Source organism: Pagrus major, chromosome 13 (assembly GCF_040436345.1).
Source record: "Pagrus major chromosome 13, Pma_NU_1.0".
Lineage (NCBI taxonomy): Eukaryota > Metazoa > Chordata > Actinopteri > Spariformes > Sparidae > Pagrus > Pagrus major.
Genome location: NC_133227.1, coordinates 31,465,595 through 31,492,263, shown reverse-complemented (window position 1 = coordinate 31,492,263; position 26,669 = coordinate 31,465,595). Strand labels below are relative to the sequence as shown.

General features: G+C 44.0%; 1 protein-coding gene across 4 annotated transcripts; it reads right to left on the bottom strand.

Annotated features, from left to right (window-relative positions):
- Nucleotides 1-9,065: 9,065 nt before the first annotated feature.
- tmem248 (transmembrane protein 248) lies at nucleotides 9,066-24,750 on the bottom strand. 4 transcript variants are annotated; one of them, XR_012179965.1, is made up of 8 exons: nucleotides 24,400-24,735; nucleotides 21,728-21,886; nucleotides 20,469-20,757; nucleotides 17,841-17,991; nucleotides 15,294-15,477; nucleotides 13,577-13,720; nucleotides 12,211-13,377; nucleotides 9,066-11,914 (listed from the first exon to the last, which is right to left on the bottom strand). XR_012179965.1 is itself a non-coding variant. In XM_073479155.1 (8 exons), the coding sequence occupies exons 1-7, from the start codon at nucleotides 24,400-24,402 to the stop codon at nucleotides 12,250-12,252; spliced, it is 933 nt and encodes a 310-aa protein (XP_073335256.1). In that variant the 5' UTR covers nucleotides 24,403-24,750; the 3' UTR covers nucleotides 9,066-11,914; nucleotides 12,211-12,249. The 4 variants fall into 4 exon arrangements, 2 of the variants coding, with proteins under 2 accessions (XP_073335256.1, XP_073335255.1); XR_012179966.1 differs by having other exon boundaries at nucleotides 12,211-13,374; XM_073479155.1 differs by having other exon boundaries at nucleotides 12,211-12,252; nucleotides 24,400-24,750.
- Nucleotides 24,751-26,669: the final 1,919 nt, after the last annotated feature.

Genomic DNA, 26,669 nt, shown 5'->3' with positions numbered 1-26,669 from the left:
AGGGATTAGAGAGGAGGGAGGGAGGGATCAGCTGATGTCACTGCCTAGCAACCGAGCGGTAAACAGGAACCGTCGGCCGAGGCGCTTAATTATGATATTAACCCCATCCATCTGTCAGTGGGAGGGAGGATCCTGCAGCGCTCCACACTGCTGCCTGTGTGTGTGTGTGTGTGTGAGTGTGAGTGTGTGTGTGTGTGTGTGTGTGTGTGTGTGTGTGTGTGAGTGTGTGTGTGTGTGTGTGTGTGTGTGTGTGTGTGAGTAAGTGAGTGTGAGTGTGTGTGTGTGTGTGTGTGTGTGTGAGTGAGTGAGTGTGAGTGTGTGTGTGTGTGGGGGGGGGGGACACTCAAGGCAAAATCTCCCCTTGGGCCCCAAAATGGCCGCCGCCGCCCCTGCCTGCCCCCTCGTTGTTCTGCTTTCATTCTCCTCGTTCTTACAGTAAGCCAATTAATTTTTTGTACTCCAGGTTTTCTGATACTTTGATATTTAATATCTCACTAAATATACTTCTGATAAATCTGAGCGCAAATAAAACCCTTAATGTGTATTTTAGACATTTTCTTTCCACTCGTCTGAAGGAAGACGATGAAATCTGTAAACTGATCAGAGTTTGTACTTCCTGTCAGCCCTGATGTCACCAAACAATTTCTAATTACTGTCCATCTGTTGCAGTTTGGTAGCAGCGGTGTGAGTCTGCAGCGTGGTGCCCGTTCACACCGGTTTAACACACAGATCGTCACAGAGACTCTTAATTAACTGAGACACAATGAAGTGGTGTTAAAGCTGCTCCTCAGGTGAGACCTTCATGTGAGGAATCCTCCAACGTCAGCGTTACGACAGTCAGGACAAGAGCAAACTGTTGCAGCACTGCTGGGTAATAAAGTTCATTTAGACTGAGTTCAGTGATCTCGTTACGATGGAGAGCTGGTTACGAACGGCAGTCAAAAATATTATATTGAGACAAACACTGTTTTTAAAGTCTAATGTAAAGAGAAGAAAAAGCTCAGTTATGAAAAAAGTTTGATATTTAATGTTTACTACAGTGAAAAGTAGTATGTTATTATCATGTTAAACACGAGGTCATACACCAGCACTGAAGGACTGTGAAACTTGTGAACAGTAATTTACTGTAATTAAATGACAGTTTTTAGCTTTAATTTTCTTGAGATCTTGTTTTTTTTATTCTTTTGGCTTTTAAATATTTAATCGTTTAATTATTTACACACATAAAACAATGAATTGACCTTTAATTTGAATGATTTTGTGGAGTTTAGTTTTACAGTGTACTTATATAACAATGTAAATGTCCTGTCTTCAGCGCCGCATCAGTTTGCCTCCATGTTTTTATTAAAGCAGAGTTGAGATAAATTCCAGTTTTGTGACAACGTGAAGAGTTAAAGTCGAACATCGACCAATCACAGGTTGAGTTCGGCTTTGTTTTGAAGTGCAGCTTCAGACTGATTGACTGACTGACAGGACGTCACACTGTTTCATGCTGCTCTCAGTGAACACAGGAGGCAGCGCCCTCTGGTGTCAGCTGCTGGAAACACATCCACATTAAAGGCTGTCACAGAGACAACAGGTGCTTCATTAGTTTCATCAGATCTTTAGACACAAGATGAAGGAATCGGACACTTTCATCTGTTTTCTTCATCTTTTCATAATCAAAGTATTTTCTTCACCATCTTTGACTCCACGGTTTATATTCTTAAACTGACCCTGGATGTGTCTTTTATGCTTCAGTTAGTCAAGAAATCTTTGAATTGATCAATTAACGAGGGAAACAGGTTTAATTAGAGGGAAGTCAAACACAGTTCAACAGTCAGTCACTGTTTCCATTATAGTCGTGTTTCATGTACAGAAAATACTTTGGATGTGTGTAAAATATTCTGCTGGCACGGTGCACAGTGCTGAAGTTGTTGTTGTTGGTGTGAAGTCTTTACACTTAAATCTTTCCTTGGTCATCGTCTTTACAATCTGCTACAATTCAAAATGAAAAAATATATAATCAAGATTTATTCTAAAAGCAGCATTTTTCTCACTCATGTCAAACATTTCTGCACGTATCAGCCGACTTATTTCCAGATTTCTTGTTGAGTAAAACTAACTTTGTCCATGAACAGAAACTTTTACTAATTCTTGTAACATTCAGTGTTTGTTTGCTGTCCGTCAGCTCTCATCGTTGTAGTTGCACACAACACATCCTGTATGTGTCTCAAACCAGGAAGGACGGATAAAATCGGTGCCATGAAAAAGCATTTTTCCTCCAGAAAGCTCGTCTCTGTGGTGCTTTGTGACCAGGTGGCCTCAATTATGTCCTCCTGCAGCAGCAGACAGGCGTCCCCGCAGGAAACCTGCTGAGGACTTCCTGTCTGTCTGTAGACGTGAAGGAGGCGCTCTGGTCAACACGGAGACATCTGCTCCACAAACAGCGAACAGGAGACTTTGTGAGGCAGCTGTCCTCCGTCAGCGTGATCAGATCAGCTGACCAGACGGAAGACAATGTTTTCTCCTTCAGTGGTGTGTTGATGAGGTCAGAGAGACAAGTCCTCCAGCTGCACTGAAGGTTGAGTCTGAGGAAGTGTGTGTGTGTCTGTGTGAGTGTGTGTGTGTGTGTGTGTACACTGTAGAGAGAGATAGTAAACCATGACTGTTGGTGAATAATGGATCAGTGTTGGTCTCCGGGGTATTTAAAGTAGCCGAGCCACTCAGAGGCAATTATCTGGAAAAAAGAAGAGAGATGAGTCAACAGGTAACCCACACACACACACACACACACACACACACACACACACACACACACACACACACACACACACACACACACTGTTCAGGTAGAAAGTCGTCTTTACAGCTGCTGCTGTTAAAACTCAGATCTGATGTTGATCTTAACGACTCTTTATGTTTCTAATGAGCTCTGACATCATCTCCTCTGACCCTGACCAAACACAGCTTTTACTCTACCTTTATTTTGTTACCATGGCGACAGTGGTCACCAGACTGTGGACCTGTAGTTAATGGGATGGATCGGTGTGTCACCTGGCATATGTAATGAAAGTGTGTGTCAGGCCTATTCAACTGGAGGCCTTTAAACAGCCTCATTGTGGCGCTTTGGTCAGTTATGTTTGTTGATCAGCAAAAAAGTCTCGTTTCATGAAACAGTTTTAACACAGGCTGTCAAACAGAGGGACTACGTATGGAAATCAAACTGACAACCTCAGTCTGACATTTAAAGGTGCATTGTTTGTCATCATTTCTTCTGAAACTGAGGAAGTGCATCGTGTGAACACATTTACATTAGCAGCTTTAAAGGACAGATACACAGAACAGTGGTTTAGTTTTCACAGCTGCTGGTTAGTTTGGTTTCTGCAGGACTCTGGTGGTTCAGGGTCGGACGGCTCAGACCTCCTCTGGGGCTCTTCTCTGTTTGGCCTCCAGAGTGAGACTGAGGAGGTGTGAACGAGCTCCTTTAAGAGCAGCGTCCTCTCTGAGGTGACTCATTGACAGTTCAGTCATGCAGAGCTCAGACTCTCTCTCTCTCTCTGAGGAAATGAAAGTGCTCGGGGTCTAAAGACTTCGATATGAATACACATTAAAATACACACTGATTCAGGGTGCTGTTCAGTCCTGGTCCTCTGAAACCATCTTAAACCTCCTGAAAGTCGTCTCCAGGCGATCAGTCCTGTGGTTCACCTCCTGGTGAACAGATAGACACTTCTCAGTCAGCAGAGGCGACTCTGTGTCATCCCCAGTTACGGGACACTACAGTGAAGGCCCCATCCTGTTCTCCATCTACATGCTCCCCCCGGTGACATCATACGCAAACACAACAGTCACTTTCTACGCTGATGACACCAAACTTTCTCCAACTCAACTCAAACTCTCCCCATCAGACCAAACGACCAAACCTCCTCCAAACTCTTAGCTTAACTAAGAGCTGGACAACTTTCTTCAACTCAACGACGCTGAAGTCATCCTCTTCTCAGGATGGCTGGAAGTCTTTGTTTTATTTAACTCGTAGACGTGTTGAGGTCGTTCAATCGAGTTTTTATCAGCTACTTAATGTTTCAGAAATCCCTTCACTCCCTTCAACTTGTAAAATGCTGCAGCTCAACTTTTAACAGGTTCAACAAAACGTGACCACATCACTCCTATCTTAGCATCTTAACACTGGTTATTGTGTCTATTAGAATTGATTCTTTACTTTAAGCCCTGTCTGGTGTGGCACCTCCTTATATTGCAGAGCTGTTCTCTCCATGTGACCAAACGCTCTGCAAGAGATCATCAGAGTCGTGTCTCAGGACTCAAGGAGACGACCTGCCTAAAGAGGTCAGTGGTGCTGAATCGCTTCTAAAGACACGTTTATATAAAACTGCTTCAACACCTGATTCAGATGATTTTAATTTTGTTTTATTATCCAGGTTTTACTTATTTTATCTTCCTGTGTTACATCGTCTTCTCTTTATATCTATATTTGATTACAAGCAGTTTCCTGCTTTTATTGAGACTCTTTGTTGACATGTTGCATGTATGTAAAGTGCTTTATAAATAAAGTTAGTATTATTATTATTAGATAGACATTGAGGCAGATGAGTTGAGTCTGAAGTGGACTGGATGTTTGTGTCTGAGGGTAATGATGCACAGAACAGCTTCATTCTGGATATTGATGACATGTCATCACCTCACTGAACCAACCTCCGTCTCAAATAATGAGGTGTCTCGTTGTGTTTGTTCATTTTACTGAAGCGACCGCACAGGTTGCATTTAGTGTTTCATTTATATTCACAGCACGATGTTAATGTTTCCAACAATAGTCTGAACTCTTCACAGTTTACCGACGATGTTTCTAATTAATGAGGAACCAGAGGCGACTGTTTACTGAAGCTTTATTGGATTAACAAAACACACTGTGTGACGAAGATGTCACAGTAAACAACATTTTTATGGATTTGGCAGAAGAATAATCTTATCGAAGTTCAGTAATGAAGAGCAGAGAGAAGTGATGGTCTCATCAGGATGAACCGTTCTGAGTTATTTGTAGTTCTTCAGTTTTAAAGAGTCGATCAGCTGCTGCAGATCTTAAAAACATCCTTCAATCAGTCTGCAGCTTTTTCAGATTAAAGGTTCAATATGTTAGAATTAATACTTAACAAACATATAATCTATCGTAATCTGTGTACTCTAAATGATGACCTGTAGATTACTGTGTGGTTTCGTAACATAACCATATTATCACAATATCTTTAGAAAAAATTAAAAAGTAAAACACTGAAAATACGAGTGTAGGGAGGCGAAGAGAGCGTGAGGAAGAATAATTAGACTGATTAACTGAAGATCCAAAAAACATCTGCACTGATTATGATTTTACAAACGTGTTCAATTAAAACAAAACATCAAAGTTTCATTTTTTAAATCAACGTTATTGTCAGTGACAGTTTGTCGCGACGCCACAGTGACCTGCACGTTTCTCTTCCTGGAATGATGGTGGTGAAATATTCAGTCCAGATTCATCAGCCTGTTCACTCTGCTGCTGCTGCTAACTGCTGCTAACAGCTGCTAACTGCTGCTAACAGCTGCTGCTGCTAACTGCTGCTAACAGCTGCTAACAGCTGCTGCTGCTAACTGCTGCTAACAGCTGCTGCTGCTAACTGCTGCTAACAGCTGCTGCTGCTAACTGCTGCTGCTGCTAACTGCTGCTAACAGCTGCTGCTGCTAACAGCTAACAGCTGCTGCTGCTAACAGCTGCTGCGGCTAACTGCTGCTAACAGCTGCTGCTGCTAACAGCTAACAGCTGCTGCTGCTAACAGCTGCTGCGGCTAACTGCTGCTGCTGCTAACAGCTGCTAACAGCTGCTAATTGCTGCTGCTGCTAACAGCTGCTGCTGCTAACTGCTGCTAACAGCTGCTGCTGCTAACTGCTGCTAACAGCTGCTCCTGCTAACTGCTGCTGCTAACAGCTGCTGCTGCTAACAGCTGCTGCTGCCAACTGCTGCTAACAGCTGCTCCTGCTAACTGCTGCTGCTAACTGCTGCTAACAGCTGCTCCTGCTAACTGCTGCTAACAGCTGCTCCTGCTAACTGCTGCTAACAGCTGCTCCTGCTAACTGCTGCTAACAGCTGCTGCTAACTGCTGCTGCTGCTGCGTCCTGATCTTTACACAAACAGACATGTTGGTCACCTTCAAGGAGCAGCTCTGAACTGGACTGACGAACTGAAGCGGTCTGTGGTTCTGTGGTTCTGCAGAGTTCAGCTGTCTGATGACCGTCTCAGAACCAACACTGAGGAGGGTCAGGATCCACTTTAAATGCGGGAGTCGAGGGAACGACCGACCTTTTCAGATATGCTGCTTCATAATCACACGCACGCAGCTCATGTGCAGCTCTGGTTGGAGTTCAGCTGGAAAACTCTGCAGACATCAGATGAACAGAAGCGGGCAGAGAAACATTCGCCTCCTCGTTCACAGAAAGAAAGACCGTCAGTAATATTGAACTTTTGTTTGAGCTCAAAAAATACTTTTTAGTGTCTCTGTCTTCGTTGAAGGACAGAGTGTGAAAAGTTTGGTGCTTAGTTTCTTTATGAAGGCCTCTCAGAGACGAGACGAGACCGACCGAGTCCTCTGATGAGTCCAGCAGCCTCTGTGTTACGCTCACGGTTAACAGAACCCGTCTGACTGGACATTACATAGAATCTTTTTCGGGAACCAAAGTTTCTGTCCTCCAAACATCCAATCTGTCTGTCTGCTGCCCTCTGCTGGTCACAACACAGACTCTGCTTCAGCTCATTACTCGGCGTCAGTGTCCACAGACCTGTCTGTCTGTGACATCATCACCAATGACCAATCAGCCGTCACCTCGACCTGCTGCTGCTGATGGCCTTAAAACTAAACTGAACCTGAAACCAGAACTTCACCCACAGACTCTCTGTGTGAATTTGTCTCAATAAAAGCACCTGTCGCCATGTGAACCATGTTTAATATCATGTTTTGATCATTTTATTAAGTCACAATGTTTATAAGTATACACGTTCAATAAATACCATTTTCTTGTCCCAGGTAAAGAGCAGAGAGTCGGGTCGTGTGAACGTCAGGCCTCAGGTGTCGCGGCTCGGTGCTGTTTCTGCTTGAAGCCCTACAGAGTGAGAGAGGCTGGTTACTGAGGTGAGTCAGCTGTGATACAACACGACATCACTGCCATCTGTTTATCACAGCAGCAGTGATGAAACCAGCCTGTTCATCTGTGTGTCTGCTGACACGTCTCTGAGCCTGAAGACGACCAATCAGCTGCAGCGTTACAAACCAACAGGTGACGGATAAAAACTTCCTGTAGCTCCTCTGGTGACGTCAGCTGCTGACAGGCTCATTATTTCTGTGTTTGAGGACGTAAACATGCTCAAATCTCATGAACTGTGTGAAATGGGTTTCAGATGTGGGCGGGGCTAAACGGCTCGCAAGTGCCCCCTAAAGCAGCCTGTGACTACGTTCACCTGTAGCACACCTACAGAAAAGACCCGATGACGTCACATTAAACCTCAACACAGCGCCCGGCTAACTTCCTGTTTAGCGCCCGGCTAACTTCAGTAGGTATAACATAACTGAGCCGTGCGGCTCCTCTAGACTGTCTCAATGTTATTGGACATAATGGCGTTTTACAGGCGCTTCTTTCACAACGTAAGCTTGTGAGAAAAGTCTCTCTGGGCCGCCGGGCGTCACCTGACGATGTGATGACAGAGTTGGAAAGTTAGCTTCAAAGCCTGGAGCTCTTCCTGGGTGTTGCCTCAAACCAAACCTTCACCCTGTGTGTTCAGGTCCGGTCCCGGGGAAGACGGTCTGCCTGGTGGTTCTGGATCTGGAGGGAGATTGTGAACTTTGCTCATGAAGGTCTGCAGTGATGGAGGATGATTGGTGATTCTGTCCCGCTGCCTTCTGCCCTTTGAATCAAACTCATAGTTTAATGTGAGAGGAACAGAACCAGCGGCTGATCGTGCTGTCATCACACCGCACAAAGGTCAGACTCTCAGAGATGAATCTGTGATCAGAACTCACAGTGAACTGAGCCAGAACCAACAGTTCAGCTTATCCTCATGTTTGTCCCAGCTAACTGCAGAAGACATGAAGTCTCTCCTGTGGTTCAGATGATGGCTGAGCCTGACTTTATATCATCAGGAGGAGATGATGGCTGAGCCTGACTTTATATCATCAGGAGGAGATGATGGCTGAGCCTGACTTTATATCATCAGGAGGAGATGATGACTGAGCCTGACTTTATATCATCAGGAGGAGATGATGGCTGAGCCTGACTTTATATCATCAGGAGGAGATGATGGCTGAGCCTGACTTTACATCATCAGGAGGAGATGATGACTGAGCCTGACTTCATCATCAGGAGATGATGACTGAGCCTGACTTTATATCATCAGGAGGAGATGATGGCTGAGCCTGACTTTATATCATCAGGAGGAGATGATGGCTGAGCCTGACTTTATATCATCAGGAGGAGATGATGACTGAGCCTGACTTTATATCATCAGGAGGAGATGACTGAGCCTGACTTTATATCATCAGGAGGAGATGATGGCTGAGCCTGACTTTATATCATCAGGAGGAGATGATGACTGAGCCTGACTTTATATCATCAGGAGGAGACGATGGCTGAGCCTGACTTTATATCATCAGGAGGAGATGATGGCTGAGCCTGACTTTATATCATCAGGAGGAGATGATGGCTGAGCCTGACTTTATATCATCAGGAGGAGATGATGGCTGAGCCTGACTTTATATCATCAGGAGGAGATGATGGCTGAGCCTGACTTTATATCATCAGGAGGAGATGATGGCTGAGCCTGACTTTATATCATCAGGAGGAGATGATGGCTGAGCCTGACTTTATATCATCAGGAGGAGATGATGGCTGAGCCTGACTTTATATCATCAGGAGGAGATGATGGCTGAGCCTGACTTTATATCATCAGGAGGAGATGATGGCTGAGCCTGACTTTATATCATCAGGAGGAGAGGATGACTGGATTATTTCATTGTTGGCTAAGAGAGAAGGAGGCCCGGGACACAGTGGAGTTGAACTTTAGAGACAGTTTATTTAAACTTCATTTACAGCAGTTCCACTGGAGGACGACGTTGTAGCCACATTAAACCTACGGTCCTATCTACTGTATGTACAGGGAGGAGGAGGATGCAGCTCGATAGTGCAGAAGGCACACAGTTGGCTTTATACTCGCCTGTAAGCGCTACTAACATGACGGAGAGGATGGAGGGGACGTGGCAGCCTTACAGTGGAGATGTGTGCTGTATGTAGACACGATGCAAACAAGAAGTAACGGCTCCTGTTTGACTCCCATCATCAGAGATATAGTGGAGGAGTTAGGAACTTAAACAGCGAGCATCCTTTAAAGGCTGTTTCTCTAAATGTGCACTGAACAAGCATCACTGGTGTTCACTGTGTTGTTTCTGCTTTACAACATGAGATATGGATCACAGAAAACTTAAACTGGACATGTTAAGGCATTCTGTAATAAAAGAGTGAACTCAAAGCAAAGGTGACCAGAACGAGGGACACAAGCAGGTAAATACAGCTCGCTGACATGAATCAGGATGGTTTGGCATCACTATGGCAGCTTCACTCACTCACACACCTGCAAAAACACTTCCAACTGTCCAATAAGAGCTGCCAGATCCTCCAGAAGCAGCACAGGAGAGAGATGAAGATGTTCAGATATGAGACACATCAGGAAGACTTGTCCTCGCGTCAGAGACACTCGTTCACCAACAAACTCACAGAAATCAAACAAATGTACAAAGTGTTTGATACAATAATAAAGGATAAACCTCAGAATAATAATAATAATATGTGAACAGCACTCGAACAGAAACACAATTCAAGTAAAGCCTTTAAAACTGAAAAAGTCTAAAACTACATCATAGTTTAAAATCAGGAGGAATTGTTGCATCTTAGATTATTTCTGCTGCTTATATAAAAAAAGTACATTCAACAGGTACATCATTAATCATGGAACAGAATCATAACAGAGGTCAGTGAAATGTGTCAGTTATATTGAAAAGTATTGATATTAAAGGCAGATTCAGACTGTTTTTAATTCTCTAGTTTTAATTTAAGAAGCTCAGACTTGAAGTTTTACATCGTGAAGAATTTAACACCTGAACGACTCGACAGACGAGGACAGAAAAGACAGATTTCAGAGGATTCACCTTTTTTCTTTTTCTCTTCACATCCGACTTTAAAGTCAGAGATCAATTTTTTCCCTGAAAATTCTGATTCAGAATTTCAACTTCCAAGAAAAGTCAGAAAAAGTTCATTCAAGTCAATTCTGAGTTTAAAGTTTGAAAGTAAGTTAATGTTAAACAGTGACCGAGTCTCTCCTGTAAACTGTATGTTTGTCTTTACTGTAAATCTTTGCAGAACATTTAGAATAAAAGTTTGTCAGTCAGCCGAGAATATAAATTATCACTGGAAGAGCAAGAATTTCATCCTTAAGCTTCAGTTTGAGCTTCACAATAATTCATGTGAACACGTTAAAAGTCTGAAGCCGCCGTTTATTATCCAAACATTTCACTCTCACACGTTCACACTGAGAGCTTCTGCACATTTTGTTGAACTACAAAACAATAGAAAATGAAATGATTTAATCATAAATATATAAATATAATTATATAATAATATATAATTATATTTATCTTCAGAAGGCGTCCGACTGAAACTAACTTTATAAAGTTCTGTTGAGGTCGGACAAAAAAGAAAATCCTCACAGACAAAATGTGCAAGAAATCTAAAGGTGCACTAACGATGCAAACGCTTCCAGACGTGCAGCTGATGATGATTCGTTTCAAATAAAAGCATCCTGAAATATAATAAGTGAAGAGCCTGGTGACATGAACAGGACAGATCAGAGCACGGCCTCCTCAGGCTGGGAGAAACGAAGAGAAGGATGGCTGTGGAAGAAGAAGGAAACCATCTCCACGTCTGTTTCCAAGCGAGCGAGTCCACCGAAGGTAAGGCAAGAAAATGTTCTGCTTCATCCCGGAGCAACAAAAGACGAAGAGCTGCAGCGCTGACGAGAGGCGCTGACGATGAGGCTCAGAGGGAAAGCAAAAGGCAGAAAACTGATTTTATCTGACAGACAAACAAACTGCAGCTCATTAAAACGGACTCGTGATAAGACGAACAGGACGATGGAAGTCATTAACTTTAGTGTCGACGCTGTTTTCTCTTTACATATTAATGAGCACAGTGAAATCATCCGAACACTTTACAGACACACCGGGACACAACCAGATATGATTAATTAAATAAACTAACTAGTACTTTATGTAACGTCCAAAGTCACTGCAGAGAAAAGTGCTCAATTCATTGTTTACTGTTGAAGCTGAAGACTGAATTATTATTAATATCTCCAGCTGTGTATTCAGGCTGACTTAGTTATTTAGTTGGGAGATGAAAGTAATCTGATTACAGCCGGTTCAGAGCTCATCAGTCTGACTCTGTGATGATGAATGTCTCTCAGTGTCTCTGTGGTCTGTCTGTTAATGAGACTGGACGATGGACGATGTGGCCTTCTGCTTGGTTTCTGTACTGCATGTTCTGACATGGCACACGGGGACTCAGGCAAAATAATCATAAAATAATATCAAAGAGAGAGAGAGAGAGGTTTTGCACAGAATCTCAGAGTTCCTACAAATATTTACAGGACAGATACAGGCACTTGTATATCTTTGGTTGGAGAAACCCAACATTGCAGAGTAATGCATTCACAGAGCTTTTGTGTCCCTTATTGTGTCTCCACGGTTCACTAGGCAACTGGTTGATTTTACTTCTTCTGTCTCTTTGTCCACGTTACAGGTCAGTCCTCACACAGCTCTCTGACGGCTGGTTAACCCTCCGATAACGCCACCTGTGACACAGGAAGTGAGACAACACGTCAACACAACAACTGGTAACCTGACCCCGACCCTGTGATCATGTTGTTCATGTGTCATTCCTCAGTCTACCATCAGAGGGAGCCAAAATAAGACATTTCTTGTACATCAAACCTCTTCAGTAAACAGTGAAGAAGAAACTGCCGTGAAGAAACGACTGAATAGTTTTTATGCATTGAGCTGCAGACAGCTCAGCTGTGTGTAGCTGCTGCACAACATATGAGATAACTGATCATTTCACATTGTTGTATTTCATAAAGAAGATCCTGACCTGTAGTTTCAGCACACCTGAGGGTAGAAGCATCTGACATCACTACTCCAACAAAAACAAAGAACAGCAAGTTGTTTCCTCTGAAACTGTAGAAAAAAACATCTCCACCACCCACAACACGTTTATTCTTCTTCCTCCTCAACACAAGTGCAGTTATATTTATATAGTCTTTATCTTCATCCATCTCTCAGTCCCATTATCTCCCCCTGCTCCTCCTCTGCTCCTCCCCTGCTCCTCCTCTGCTCTGCCGCTGAGGGATCAATATTATCAGTTATTTTTATCAGCTATAATTTTATTAATTGAATAATACTTTGTAATATAAATGTCTTATTATTGGCCGGTAAGTTATGGGCCTGATATTTGACGAGCATCACAACTTCAAAGTATTCAGTGACAATAAATCTTGGCTGACCGTATCGATGATGTCATGAGGTAAAAGACGCAGTACACGTGTTATTTTACAGAACTTTCATATTTGGAAACAATCTTTACATTACAAACACGGTTTCTCATGATTGACCACCGAGTGACTGAAGATACAGTTCAGTTCAAATCAGATCTAAAGAAGAAGAAATGATTCAATCAGTTCACGTCCTGATTTACAGATCAGAGGATTCTTGTTTCATTACATCTGCAAACATTTGTTTACATTAAAGTCATGACATCATGACATCATGACGTCATGACGTCATGACGTCAAACCAACGTGTGAGTAATGAGAATAATGAATGAATTGTTCAGAATCATTAATAAGAAGCCTGATCACAGTCAGAAGGAGTTTACATAGTGATTATTTCATACAGGAAGAATCATCTGACTCATTCAATGAGAATATTGATTACTGTGATTGGTCGACGTATCGGATGGATTTTGATTCACGTGTTAACCTGATTGTTTTGAGTATTTCTGATTGATTCTGGTTCTGATTCTGGTTGAAGTGTGTTCAGTTTCAGCTGTGCTCCTGACTGGTCCCAGAGGTGACAGTGAGGTCGATGTAGTCAGTGTTGATTTTTATTCTTCAGGTCAAAGGTCAAATGTTTCAGTCTTCTGTCAGCTGATCACTTTCAAACTCTGCTCAGAGGTCTAAAACGAAGACGAGCAGCGGAGCTGAACTGTTCGCTCGTCTGACCTCTTTAAACTGTTCTGTGGTCAGCTGTGAGCTCGCTGCTGAGATGGAGGAGATACATGAAGGTAACTTAATATTTACACTTAATACAACATATAATTAACACATGATTATGTTACCATGGACACCATTAACATGTTAATAACTCCTACATGTCCACGCGTCAGCAGAGGATCATCTTTAACCAATCACTGATCATCATCACTGTTCAGGTAACATATCACAGCAGGTGTGTCGTACCTTCTCAGGACAGAAGTCTGGGTTGCTCTGTCGGACTTTGCCGGGCCGTCCCTTGATGACTGCATAGCAGAACATAGTGATGACCATGACAAACAGGAAGTAGCTCGTGTGCATCAGGTGCAGGTTGATGAGGGAACGGTCGTCCTGGTGAGAAACAGAGTTACACACAGTTCAGTACCACAGAGGGAGAACAGAGCTGCAGCACCGGACAGGAAGTGGAAACTGAGTCAGTCTGACTTCATGTCTCCTTTACAGAAACTTTCCAAACTCCACCGGTTTCTTCTGATCGTGACAAAAGTTGAGTTCGTACGTCCTGCAACAATGTGACATCCCTCACATGTTCCCTCACGTGTTCCCTCACATGTTCCCTCACCAGTGGATCAGCCTCTGTCTTCCTTCAGGTCAGTGCTCATTAAAAGTGCACTTTTAATATCTGCGATGACATTAACAGCCCACATCGCCGGCTGCATGTCTACAGGTGGAGCCAGTTTAATGCTCACATGATGACTGAGAGTCTTTTAAACAACTTCATGGCTGTTTCAGAGAGAAATCTACTGACTGCTGTCTAAACTTTGTGTTTCAGACTCATGTTAACTTCACTGTGAGCCTGTAGAGGAAGACATCAAACACAGCTGAAATTAAAACACTTCCAGAACATAGTAACGGGCCGTGAATCCATCCCCGTGTTGTTCTGTTGCTGGTGGAGTTAAAGTCTGTGTGTGTTCAGGTGAGCTCAGATCAGGTAACTGCTCCGGGACAGAATATATGTTCTGATTGTTTTCAGGCTCAGTGGAGCGTTCAGACACCGCTGCTGGTCAGTCAATGGGATCATTGTGATCCTGGAACAATCTACCAGCATCAGTACAGAACTAAAGCTGACTGGACTCATTCACCTCGTGTTATCAGAGGGGTGAGTGAGGATCATCAGAACCTGAACAGTTCTGATACACGATCAATATGTTTCTTGTATTTTGTTGTCCAACCTGGACTTTATTAATATAAACCAAAATATAAAATGCAGCATGAATATGATCAAATAATTATTAGAACTGCAACAATCAGTCGTTTCTATTTTAAAAAAAACAGTCATCGTCTGGTTCTGCTCGTTAAATGTGACGATTCGCTGCTTTTCTCTGTCACTTTTGACAGAACATGAAGAGTTTTTGGGTTTTGGACTGTTGTTGGACAGAAGAAGACGTCTGAGCGTCACTTTGAAGCAGCTTTCACAAGTTTCTGTCCAAACTAAACAATTCATCGTGAAAACGAGCTGCAGATTATCATCTGACATCAAATCTGTTCAGGTTAACAAGTCATCGTGTTGAAGTTTATATTATTCTGTAACTGTCCAGAAAGACGCACTGCAGAATCTTGTCTCTATAATATATTTTACATTTATGAAATGAAGACTGTAGGAGGGTGAGTGTCACCTCTGTGAACATCTCTACATCACTGAAGAGTCAGCCATCTACTACACTGTTCTGCTGACTCGGCTTTGATCCAGTGTAAGTCTGACATCTAACTTTTGGACAACTTTTGGACTCATTGATGTTAATTTTTGCGATTTTTTTGCATTTTAAACAAATTCAAGTCAAAAATGTTGACTGTGTTGTCGTGTCCACTGACTGCAGGTCTTTTCCTTCACGTACTGAACACAGCCGATAGTCAGTGTGTTGAATGAACCCGGTGTGTGAATAATATGGATGTGTTTGTGCCTCACATCAGGAACGATGACGGTCAGCTTTGGGTTGAGGGCGTGGTACACTTTGCCGATGGCTCCTTTGTAACACCAGAAGGGATTATAGTCCTGACTGTACTTGGTGTCCGAGTCGCGGACCGTGGTGAACACTTTGTACCAGGAGGTGGCGTTGGTGTACGTCTCAGGAACGCAGTGTGGCGGCTGCCTGTTAACGGAAACAAAGACTGAAGTCATGAACTGTTGAAGAGTTCACTGGTTATTATTGATTTCTTATTGAATATCAGCTCCATACGTGTTGATGTATATTGTATACAGAACATGACCCATCAAACAGAAAGGATGAACCTGCAGTGTGAGTACGTCTGGAGGTAGGAAAGCAAAGGAGCAAAACTCTGAATCAATTCAGTATTCTGGGACAAAATCATTGATCATCTGTATTTTTATACTTGATATGTTCAGTTACGCTGGAATAAAGCTGCCTCAGTGTGTCACTTCATACAGCAGGACCAGTGTGAGGAAGAGTCAGCAGGACAGACAGACAGACGGGCCGACAGACAGCAGGACAGACAGACAGACGGGACGACAGACAGACGGGCCGACAGACAGACGGGCCGACAGACAGACGGGCCGACAGACAGCAGGACAGACAGACAGACGGGCCGACAGACAGTAGGACAGACAGACAGACGGGCCGACAGACAGTAGGACAGACAGACAGACGGGCCGACAGACAGTAGGACAGACAGACAGTAGGACAGACAGACAGACGGGACGACAGACAGACGGGCAGACAGACAGACGGGCCGACAGACAGTAGGACAGACAGACAGACGGGCCGACAGACAGACGGGCAGACAGACAGTAGGACAGACAGACAGACGGGCCGACAGACAGCAGGACAGACAGACAGACGGGCTGACAGACAGACGGGCTGACAGACAGTAGGACAGACAGACAGACGGGCCGACAGACAGCAGGACAGACAGACAGACGGGCTGACAGACAGTAGGACAGACAGACAGACGGGCCGACAGACAGACGGGCCGACAGACAGTAGGACAGACAGACAGACAGACGGGCTGACAGACAGTAGGACAGACAGACAGACAGACGGGCCGACAGACAGACGGGCCGACAGACAGACGGGCCGACAGACAGACGGGCTGACAGACAGTAGGACAGACAGACAGACGGGCCGACAGACAGACGGGCTGACAGACAGTAGGACAGACAGACAGACGGGCCGACAGACAGACGGGCCGACAGACAGTAGGACAGACAGACAGACAGACGGGCCGACAGACAGCAGGACAGACAGACAGACGGGACGACAGACAGCAGGACAGACAGACAGACGGGCCGACAGACAGACGGGCAGACAGACAGTAGGACAGACAGACAGACGGGCCGACAGACAGCAGGACAGACAGACAGACGGGCTGACAGACAGACGGGCCGACAGACAGTAGGACAGACAGACAGACGGGCCGACAGACAGCAGGACAGACAGACAGACGGGCTGACAGACAGTAGGACAGACAGACAGACGGGCCGACAGACAGACGGGCCGACAGACAGTAGGACAGACAGACAGACAGACGGGCTGACAGACAGTAGGACAGACAGACAGACGGGCCGACAGACAGACGGGCCGACAGACAGACGGGCTGACAGACAGTAGGACAGACAGACAGACGGGCCGACAGACAGACGGGCTGACAGACAGTAGGACAGACAGACAGACGGGCCGACAGACAGACGGGCCGACAGACAGTAGGACAGACAGACAGACAGACGGGCCGACAGACAGCAGGACAGACAGACAGACGGGACGACAGACAGTAGGACAGACAGACAGACGGGCCGACAGACAGACGGGCCGACAGACAGTAGGACAGACAGACAGACGGGCCGACAGACAGTAGGACAGACAGACAGACGGGCCGACAGACAGACGGGCCGACAGACAGTAGGACAGACAGACGGGCCGACAGACAGACGGGACGACAGACAGTAGGACAGACAGACAGACGGGCCGACAGACAGTAGGACAGACAGACAGACGGGCCGACAGACAGCAGGACAGACAGACAGACACTTTGAACGTATTAATTCGAGGTGCAGTATTCCTGCCTTGAAGAGGCAGTGTGTGTGTGTGTCTGTGTGTGTGTGTCTGTCTCTGTGTGTGTGTCTGTCTCTGTGTGTGTGTCTGTGTGTGGGTGTCAGTGTGTGTGTGTGTGTCTGTGTGTCTGTCTGTCTGTCTGTCTGTGTGTGTCTGTGTGTCTGTGTGTGTGTGTCTGTCTGTGTGTCTGTGTGTGTCTGTGTGTGTGTCTGTGTGTGTGTCTGTCTGTGTGTGTGTGAGAGAGGCTTCAGTCTTAACAACTCTACAACCCCTCACTGCCTCAGCTGTAACTAAACATTGTGTGAACACTGATGACTCTACCTAAGTCTGGTGAGATGTTATGAAGGGAGTGCGTCACATGCTGCAGGATGCTGTGTTTGTGTCGGTACGAGGCAGCTCTAGAGATAAAGTGTGTCCCTGTGAGTCGGGGAGCTCATCCAACTCACACTGTGACTGGGAAGATATTGCTGGCTGCAGTGATGGTCATGCAAGTGCTGAACACCACCTGCTCGCAGTGTCCGTGCAGCACGCAGTCGTCTGAGTTCCAGGATAAAGGCAGCGTGAACGTGATGTTTATTTCTTCATGAGCTTCCCGGCCTAAAAAACAAGAGACAGAACAACAACAGAGTCAGGAAGTGAAATCACTCACCCACAGTGCTGTTGAGCCCGGTGCTTTAACCAAAGACTCAAACTTGTATTTCCACATTCTCTGACTTGTCAGGTTGACACGAGAATAATTATCTGGATTAGCTGTGATCAGACGACAACAGGCTGCAGGTTCCTCCTCGCTCTGAGGCATCATTAGAGTCTGAACAGCAGGAAGATCTGATGTTGCACCGAGATACTCCTCTCAGTCTGCATGATTATGCAATATTTATCAAACTGTGAGGGGATTAGAAGATTATCAGTCGGACTGAGTGGACTCCTGGGTGTGACGGAGGATAGATGGTTTAACACAAGTGTATGTACACGGAGGGAGAGCGGGTCCAGAGTCTGTCACTATAAATAATCCAGTTCCTCTAGCAAAGTCAAACCACTGATGAGGACGTGAAACTCTCCAGTCATCATGAACCTCATCTGTTTTCTCTCTACGTTTCATTTGAAACACAGGTTCTCCTCCTTTCTGTGACAACAGTCTGACTTCATCCTGCTGGAGTTCTGTGGCCAAAACCTGCAAAACATCTCGAGCTTTATAATGAAGGTAACGAGCCCAGAGAGTCTAAACTAGCTGAATTTATGCTGATCAGCATTTCTAGGTATTCATCACAATAACACTGTGTTTTAGTACATTTATGGAAATACAGAACGAGCCTGCAATAAAGAAAACACTTGATATTTTTGATATTTTTTATTGGGTGATGCTAAAATCAACAAAACACAAAACTGAACACAAATATCCAGTCATGTGTAGGACGACTCTGAAATAGAAGAACTGTATCCAGGCCTACTTTAGTCCTCCACATGTTTGAGGATATTAATACAAATAAAATGAGCCTCCTTTGATAATAAATAAAACATATAGATGCAGCCCAGCTTTAAAAACAAAGACATCAGGCTCGCCTCAGTTTAATTTGGACTTGACTGTGATAACGTTCCCTCAGTGTCCTCTGATCAGCTGCTCACTGCAACCAAACATTTGCTTCATTTATTATTGTTGTGAAGTTACAACAGGAGAACATGTTGTTGGCAAACAGCTGGACACGTGGCCACAATTCAACCATGAAGTGAAAGACAAACACGGACCTGAAACAAGGAAGTAAATATGAAGGACTGTACGATCACTAATAACTAGTATATTGATCAGAGTCCTTCCAAACAGAGAAGCTTCAACCACAGATACGGTCGATCTGGACTGGATTAATATCAGTGCTGTAAAGAATATAATGACCCGACCAGGAGAATATAATCCCATCTGAGCAGAGACAGACGCATCACTCTCATCTTAATCTGACTCTGCTGTCACACCATGTTTGTGTTGGAGACCTCGTCTCCACTCAAACACATTAATAACCTTAACGTCAACCAGAGACCGTTAAGTTACCTACAGAAGATCTGAGCACATATTTGTATTGTGTATAGTAAATATGTCAGACTAACAGGCTTGTAAAACAGCACTATTGCTGAAAAGTTGAAAATCTTTTAACTTGTAGAATCTGCTAGAAAACGTGTCGGTGCACGAGCGTCTGTGTGATCGGCTTTAACACGTGATACTAAACAAACAGTGACTCATAATTCATCTGGACACTTTAAATAGTTTAGAAAGCAAACACTCATCTCATCAGCACACGTTTCATTTCATACAGATATTATTAACTCAGTGCAACAAGAACCACACAGAACAAAGTCTGGTTCATTCTCAGCTTCATTAACGTGGCCTGAAGAATTAGTCCGGACGATATCAACGCAAAAACTGTAGAAAAAGAAGAAGCTCAGTCAAATTAATCTTTAGTGTTGTTTATTGTTTGTTTTGTGAATTACACTCAGATTAAAGTTTAGAGAGTTTGTACCTGTTACTGCACAGACGTGTACAAGCTGCATTAGTACATCTCTCCAGTCTACAGTGAGTGACAATCAGCATTAAGCTGCACCAACACCAATATTTCATTTTGAAATATCACCACTGATTTTAATATCGATGAATCACAACTCACCTAAATACAGCTGTCACCTTACAGCTCACCTGAGCACTGTGAGGAGCCCAACGGTGTCAGAGACGCACACGACCGAGGACAGGCTGACAAACAGGTGTGTTCACACACACACACACACACACACACACACACACACACACTCACACACACTCACACACACACTCACACACACACACACTCACAAGCACACACACACACACACTCACACACTCACACACACTCACACACACACTCACACACACTCACAAGCACACAATGATGACTGAAAGCTCGTTTCAATCGATTTTCAATTAAGAATTTAAATCCTGACAGTCCGAGTCTCGTCTCGTCTCGTCTCGTCTCGTCTCGTCTCGTCTCGTCTCGTCTCGTCTCGTCAGTTAATCCTTCCTGATTCAAACTAGCGATGAAGGGAAGGGAACCTACCAGACAGGCCGACCTGCTGCCCCAGCACTGTGGCGTACAGGTGGGTGATATTGCGAGAGTAGCCTCCAAACGGGCGCTGGGGATCCAGCGTGAGGGTGATGGGGACTGAGATGTTGATGGGACCAGAGTCCTCCAGCAGGAGGGGGACCTGGGTGCTGGAGCGAGCCTGTCCGCTGGTCACCACCATGCTCTCTGGCGTGGTCGACTCGTTCAGGCCGTGTTTTATCGTCTCATTCTCCGACACGCAGAAGTCCAGCTCGTTGAAGCGCAGCAGGAAGGTGTTCCAGTCCTGAGAGAGAGGACGACATGTTGCCATCAACCAAACAACTGTTACCTGATTTACTCATGATTTACACCTGATTTACTCCTGATTTACACCTGATTTACTCCTGATTTACACCTGATTTACTCCTGATTTACACCTGATTTACACCTGATTTACTCCTGATTTACTCCTGATTTACACCTGATTTACTCCTGATTTACTCCTGATTTACACCTGATTTGCTCCTGATTCACTCCTGATTTACACCTGATTCACTCCTGATTTACACCTGATTCACTCCTGATTTACTCCTGTACTTTGAACCAAACTACCATTTTTGCAGAATCTGTCCAGCACCTGTTGGGACACCTGTACTTTGGAACAACCTGTTCCATCTTTTAAATCCCTCCAGAAGTTTTCAGCACACAAACACTTTTTGTATTTAAAGTTCTGATCTGGTCTTAATTTAATCTCAGTTTTTTGTGAGTTATTAGTTTATTGCTGCTGCTGAGGGTTTTATTGTTTGTAAAGAACTTAAAGAAAAACACCAACAAAGTTATTTTTATTGTCTTTATGTGTTAAAGTCATATGTGGACTGTCCTGCACAGAGCTTCACCTGTTACATCTTAACCTACTTATTCCATCCAGGTGTGATTTGACCTACAGCCATTTTGATTTGCATGTGCGTCCTGTTCGGATTCACATGCAAATCCATGTATGTATCTTTTAATCTGAGCAGTCAGGTGTAGATTAGAGCCAGGTGGACAGGGTCTTACATGCTATCAGAATTTCCTATTTGTGATGTTACAACAAGCTTCTGTCAGCCTCACAAACCAACAAAAGGCTCAACAGATGACAACATTAATACAACATGGCTCAAACTTTTGGCTGAACACATCCTTCTGGTATGAATCAGGTGATGACGTGACATTTAGCGTCAGCAGTGACTTTATTTCACTGGTATTTGAGAGATAAGTTCATGGGTGTGACTCACCTCCGTCAGCTCTGGAGACTTGATCTCTTTAATCTTGAAGAAATAACCGATGGTCAGGAAGGCGATGGCCACGGCACTGACGCTGATCATAAAGATGACCAGCGGTGGACGGTTGTTGATGTAGCTCCGCAGGTTCTCTATAGGGTTCAACAGGTACACCTGCGTACAGACACAAGGTGACAGCATTTAAACACCTGTATCATGTATCAGGACGGCTTCGACACTCTAACCTGTTTATTTTATCTGTGTCGTGTGTTAACTATAAATAATGAAGCCACACATCTACAAGTCTGACCTGATGATGGATCACATCTTCCTCCGTCTCTTTAAGTGTTTATTAAATATTTAAGAAGTGATGCAGTCATAAACAGGCCCGGCTGTGGTTAAAGTGTGCTGGAAGTACATTTAGGGTTAAAATTATGCAAAAATTAAATGTAGTTTGGTTTAATGTAAGTCAGTATCTGATGACTGCTTACAGGTTAGACATTTACATCACTGTGTAAACTGTGTGTTCACTGTGTGTTATGTTTTGTGTTAATGTAGTTGATGAAGCAGCGTCTGATACAAAAGAAATAAACTGAGGAGAGAATCAGTCTGAATATCGTAGCTCCAGGTGATGATGGTGATGATGATGATGGTGATGATGATGGTGATGAGTTCCTTGTGAGACTGCTTAATGATCGACAGACTTACTACCCCTCAAAGACGTTTAATGTAGAGCAGCACAAACATTACACCTACACACAAACTGATAAAAAGTCGGGCAGCACAGATAACAAATATTATCAGTAATGAAATGTGAACATCCAGATCACAGACGCTGCAGTTCTTTGACGAGCAGCATTAATGAAGTACTGAGAGCTGAACGACTAATCTTCTTCTCCAAATGTCTGTTTGAGCCCAACAAATCATCCTGCACTGACCATCATCAATTTTAATTATAGTCGCTGTCAAAATAATCACAATATGATTGTGTGACCATATTGTGCAGCTCTAATAAAAACAAATGTATCTATGAAAACACGTTTAAGGAGGTAAACTGCTAAAGCGTTCACGACTTCCTTCAGCGACCGACTGACTGTTTCCATCCTCTGATCATCACACTGGACACGACGCTTGTAGCGGTAGTGACACTTTTCAGCAGGATCCAGTTCGATCAGCACAAACTTTATTCATTCATGGGCCAAAGCTGAAACTTAATAGTGGCCAAAAGCAAACACCTATTGTTTGTATTAAGATGAAAAAGTGTCACTCCGCCCGCCAGGACTGGATCATTTAAAGTGCATTTAATCCAATAAAAAACATCCAACAATGATAAATGTTACATTTTGCGATTCATTTTTATATTGTTTGCTGCACAGATCAGCGTCAGAACTAAACCAGTGGCCTCACGTTGGGCAGCCCCGAGTCAGCCGCCTGTTTCTCACTGTAATATTACAAATATTAACATTATCCACTCAAATGAACAATACATGATAAAATAAAGCATGTTTAGTCCATCGCTGTAGACACGGTCGCAGCAGTACATCGTGGTATGAAAGCTGACGGTAATCTACTGTGTACATGTTCTGATCCAAGGTATTAAATCTACGGTGTTAGTGTTGTTAAAGGAGCATTATGTAGTTTTGTAGAATATATTCAAACTCAGAATTTTAATATTTACAATATTAATGAGGTAATAATACAAACTTTTTCCACAGGTGAATAAACAAGCTGTTCTCAGAGGACAATAAGGTCCCAGAACACTGTCTGAAGCTAGAAGGGTGGCAGGGTCCGCCACATATAAAGTAAAACAGTATAAACTGTGTCGTCCTTTAAGGTCAGTTTGTTTCTTCAGTCATGAAGTTTGTTTGAAGATGTTTCTCTTCTCATTAACATTTATTCACCAGAACTGCAGACTGCTCCTTTAACATAATAGATTAATTTAAGTTGATATAAAGTTTCATAATATTTTATAAAATTATAATGAAGCCAAAAGGACCAATTTCATTATAATAACTGTGTTGTACCACATATGGTGGCATTTTCTGAGACGGTACCGTTGGACTTTAATGTGCATTATATTGTACAGTGAGTCTGAGCAGCGGCAGCACAGAGGCGGTGTCACAGAACCACAGCACACACCTGTCCCCCGGCCTGTCTGTCCTACCTGTCTGTCCTACCTGTCTGTCCTACCTGTCCCCCAGCCTGTCTGTCCTACCTGTCCCCCAGCCTGTCTGTCCTACCTGTCCTACCTGTCTGTCCTACCTGTCTGTCCTACCTGTCTGTCCTACCTGTCCCCCGGCCTGAGCAGCGGAGACATCACGACTGTACCTGTCTGTCCTACCTGTCTGTCCTACCTGTCTGTCCTACCTGTCTGTCTTACCTGTCCTACCTGTCTGTACGTGACCTTTAGCTGCACTCCTGAATATGAAATAAGGTCCTGCCTGTGACTGATCCTGCTTCGGTGCAGACAGGCTGCAGCGTTCACTGAGGCTGGTGACATGTTAAACGCTGTCATGTGAGCAGGGAGGCTGGCGACCATCATCAGACCGCAGCCAGGTGACAGGAGCTGTCAGCCCTGTAGCATGATGAGCTAGCTACCTGACAACGCTGACATCTGAGGATCAGACCACAACAGGACGACTAACAACCCACCGGCAGCCTGTCAGAAACACTGGAGCAGCTCTCACCATCTTTCCTCTCTGTGCGTGCGACGGGCGCTAGCGGGGAGGCTGGTTACGGGCCACGATCAGCAGCAGTTAGCTGAAGCTAGCTGCACTGCTAGCTAGCTGTCTTCCGGAGCTAGCTGCACTGCTCGCTAGCTGCACTGCTAGCTAGCTGTCTTCCGGAGCTAGTCCCTCCTGCAGGTCCCGCTGGAGATGCAGAGTTCAGCCGGGCTTTGAGCGGGAAACACTGCGCGTGTGCTCCTTCCCATCCTCCGCTCCGTGCGGCTGCAGCTGCGGACAGAAAGTGTCTGCGCACTCGGTACCAGCGTCAGTAACGTCTCCGGGTCCCCGCCGACAGCTCCGCGCACCCGCACTGCGCACAGAGCGATTCCCGGACGGTGTGCGCGCGAAACCGGCCCTCCGTGATGGATCGCGTTCACGCGTACGTGATTTACGTAGACGAGGAGCGCGAGCTCGGCGTGTTTACAGCTCCTGAAGGCTCTGCTGCGTTCAAGTCCAGTCGGACATATATGAAGCCAGGCTGCGCAGCGACGGCCCGCAGGGCGCGTGTCCAAGTTCTGTTCGGTACTGACTGTTCGGTACTGATTGTTCGGTACTGACTGTTCGGTACTGACTGTTCGGTACTGACTGTTCGGTACCGACTGTTGATTCATTTTACAAAACAAGAGGGAGATGGTAGGATCCATTTCTGTAGGAGGTATCCTTTCAAAACAACAATCAAACAACAACAACAACAACAACAATAATAAGATTAACTAGAAAAATTGCATTTCCTGCGAAAATACAGTGTGAATGCTGACAGCTGAAGTGATTTCGGAAATCTGCTGAATGTGCTGCTGGAAATGCATAAAACTATAAGAATGAATGGTCAAGATTTTACAGAAAAAGCTGAAAAGCACAAGGCTTAATGGGCTGAAAAAGCTGAATATTGTGATAGTTGAACAGTTTCTCTAGCTGAACATAAAGCTGAATATTTGAAAAAGTTGAAAAGCTGAAAAGGTTGAAAAGCTGAACAGTTTGATAGTTGAACAGTTTCTCTAGCTGAACATAAAGCTGAATATTTGAAAAAGCTGAAAAGGTTGAAAAGCTGAAAGAGCTCAAAAAGCTGAACAGTTTGATAGTTGAACAGTTTGATAGTTGAACAGTTTGATAGTTGAACAGTTTGATAGTTGAACAGTTTGATAGTTGAACAGTTTGATAGTTGAACAGTTTGATAGTTGAACAGTTTGATAGTTGAACAGTTTGATAGTTGAACAGTTTGATAGTTGAACAGTTTGATAGTTGAACAGTTTGATAGTTGAACAGTTTGATAGTTGAACAGTTTGATAGTTGAACAGTTTGATAGTTGAACAGTTTGATAGTTGAACAGTTTGATAGTTGAACAGTTTGATAGTTGAACAGTTTGATAGTTGAATGGTTTCTGTAGCTGCACATAAGCTGGAGCAGTAGCAGAATGAAATTTGAAAATGTCCCCATAAGAATGAATGGGAAAACACCTCCCAAACACCTGCAGGTCTAGAAAAAAGTGTAATGATTATGGCCAAAATATGTATACAGTGAGTAACAGGAGACATTGCTGAAGCCTGTGATGTGTTTTTTATTTCTGTAGAGTGAAAAATGAGGGCATGAGAGCGAGAGACAAAACCGGTACCGTCTGCTCCACTCCAGAAATTTAGGCTCAAAGTTAACACTGAGTCTTATGGGGGAGTTGCTGGAGTGCTTGTCGCTCGAGGGCTTCTACAGCCAAAAGTTTAAGTCCTACATCTGAAATAAGACCATCATCTGAAAGCCAACAAGATTTCCTACATTTCTATGTATATATTGTCTATGTGAAGTAAAAGATGTGGGACCCAAATCAAGCTGAAGACAGTTTTTTCTAAAGTTTTTGCAGCTGCTCTCCACTCTAGCGATGATGTCACGCACTCTAGCTCACGCAATACACACCCATTATAAAACCAGAAGACGAGCTAAAAATCCTTAAAACTAAAACTGTGATTATTTCAAAACCGTAAAAGATTTTCAAAAAGTGAAATACATGCCCAATAGTTCAAGGTCTTGTGACTCTTTTAAAGTTGGAATGGTGTCTCTAGCTCAAAGTATGAGGGAGCAGAAGAGGTTGAAAGTGGATGAGTTTTGAAGAGGATTTGAAGATTTTCCCATTTGCTTCCATATTAATTTTTTTTTTTTGAAAAAGCTGAATATTTGAAAAAGTTGAAAAGCTAAAAAGCTGAAAAGTACAAGGCTGAAAGAGCTTAAAGAGCTCAACATTTTGA

Excerpts from the sequence above, each read along its gene's own strand:
- tmem248 (XM_073479154.1), bottom strand. Across the intron at positions 20,758-21,727 it reads AGTCTCCAGAGCTGACGGAG|GACTGGAACACCTTCCTGCT; the intron begins GTGAGTCACACC and ends CCTCTCTCTCAG. Across the intron at positions 11,915-13,576 it reads CAGACTTCTGTCCTGAGAAG|GTGGCGTTATCGGAGGGTTA; the intron begins GTACGACACACC and ends CCTGTGTCACAG.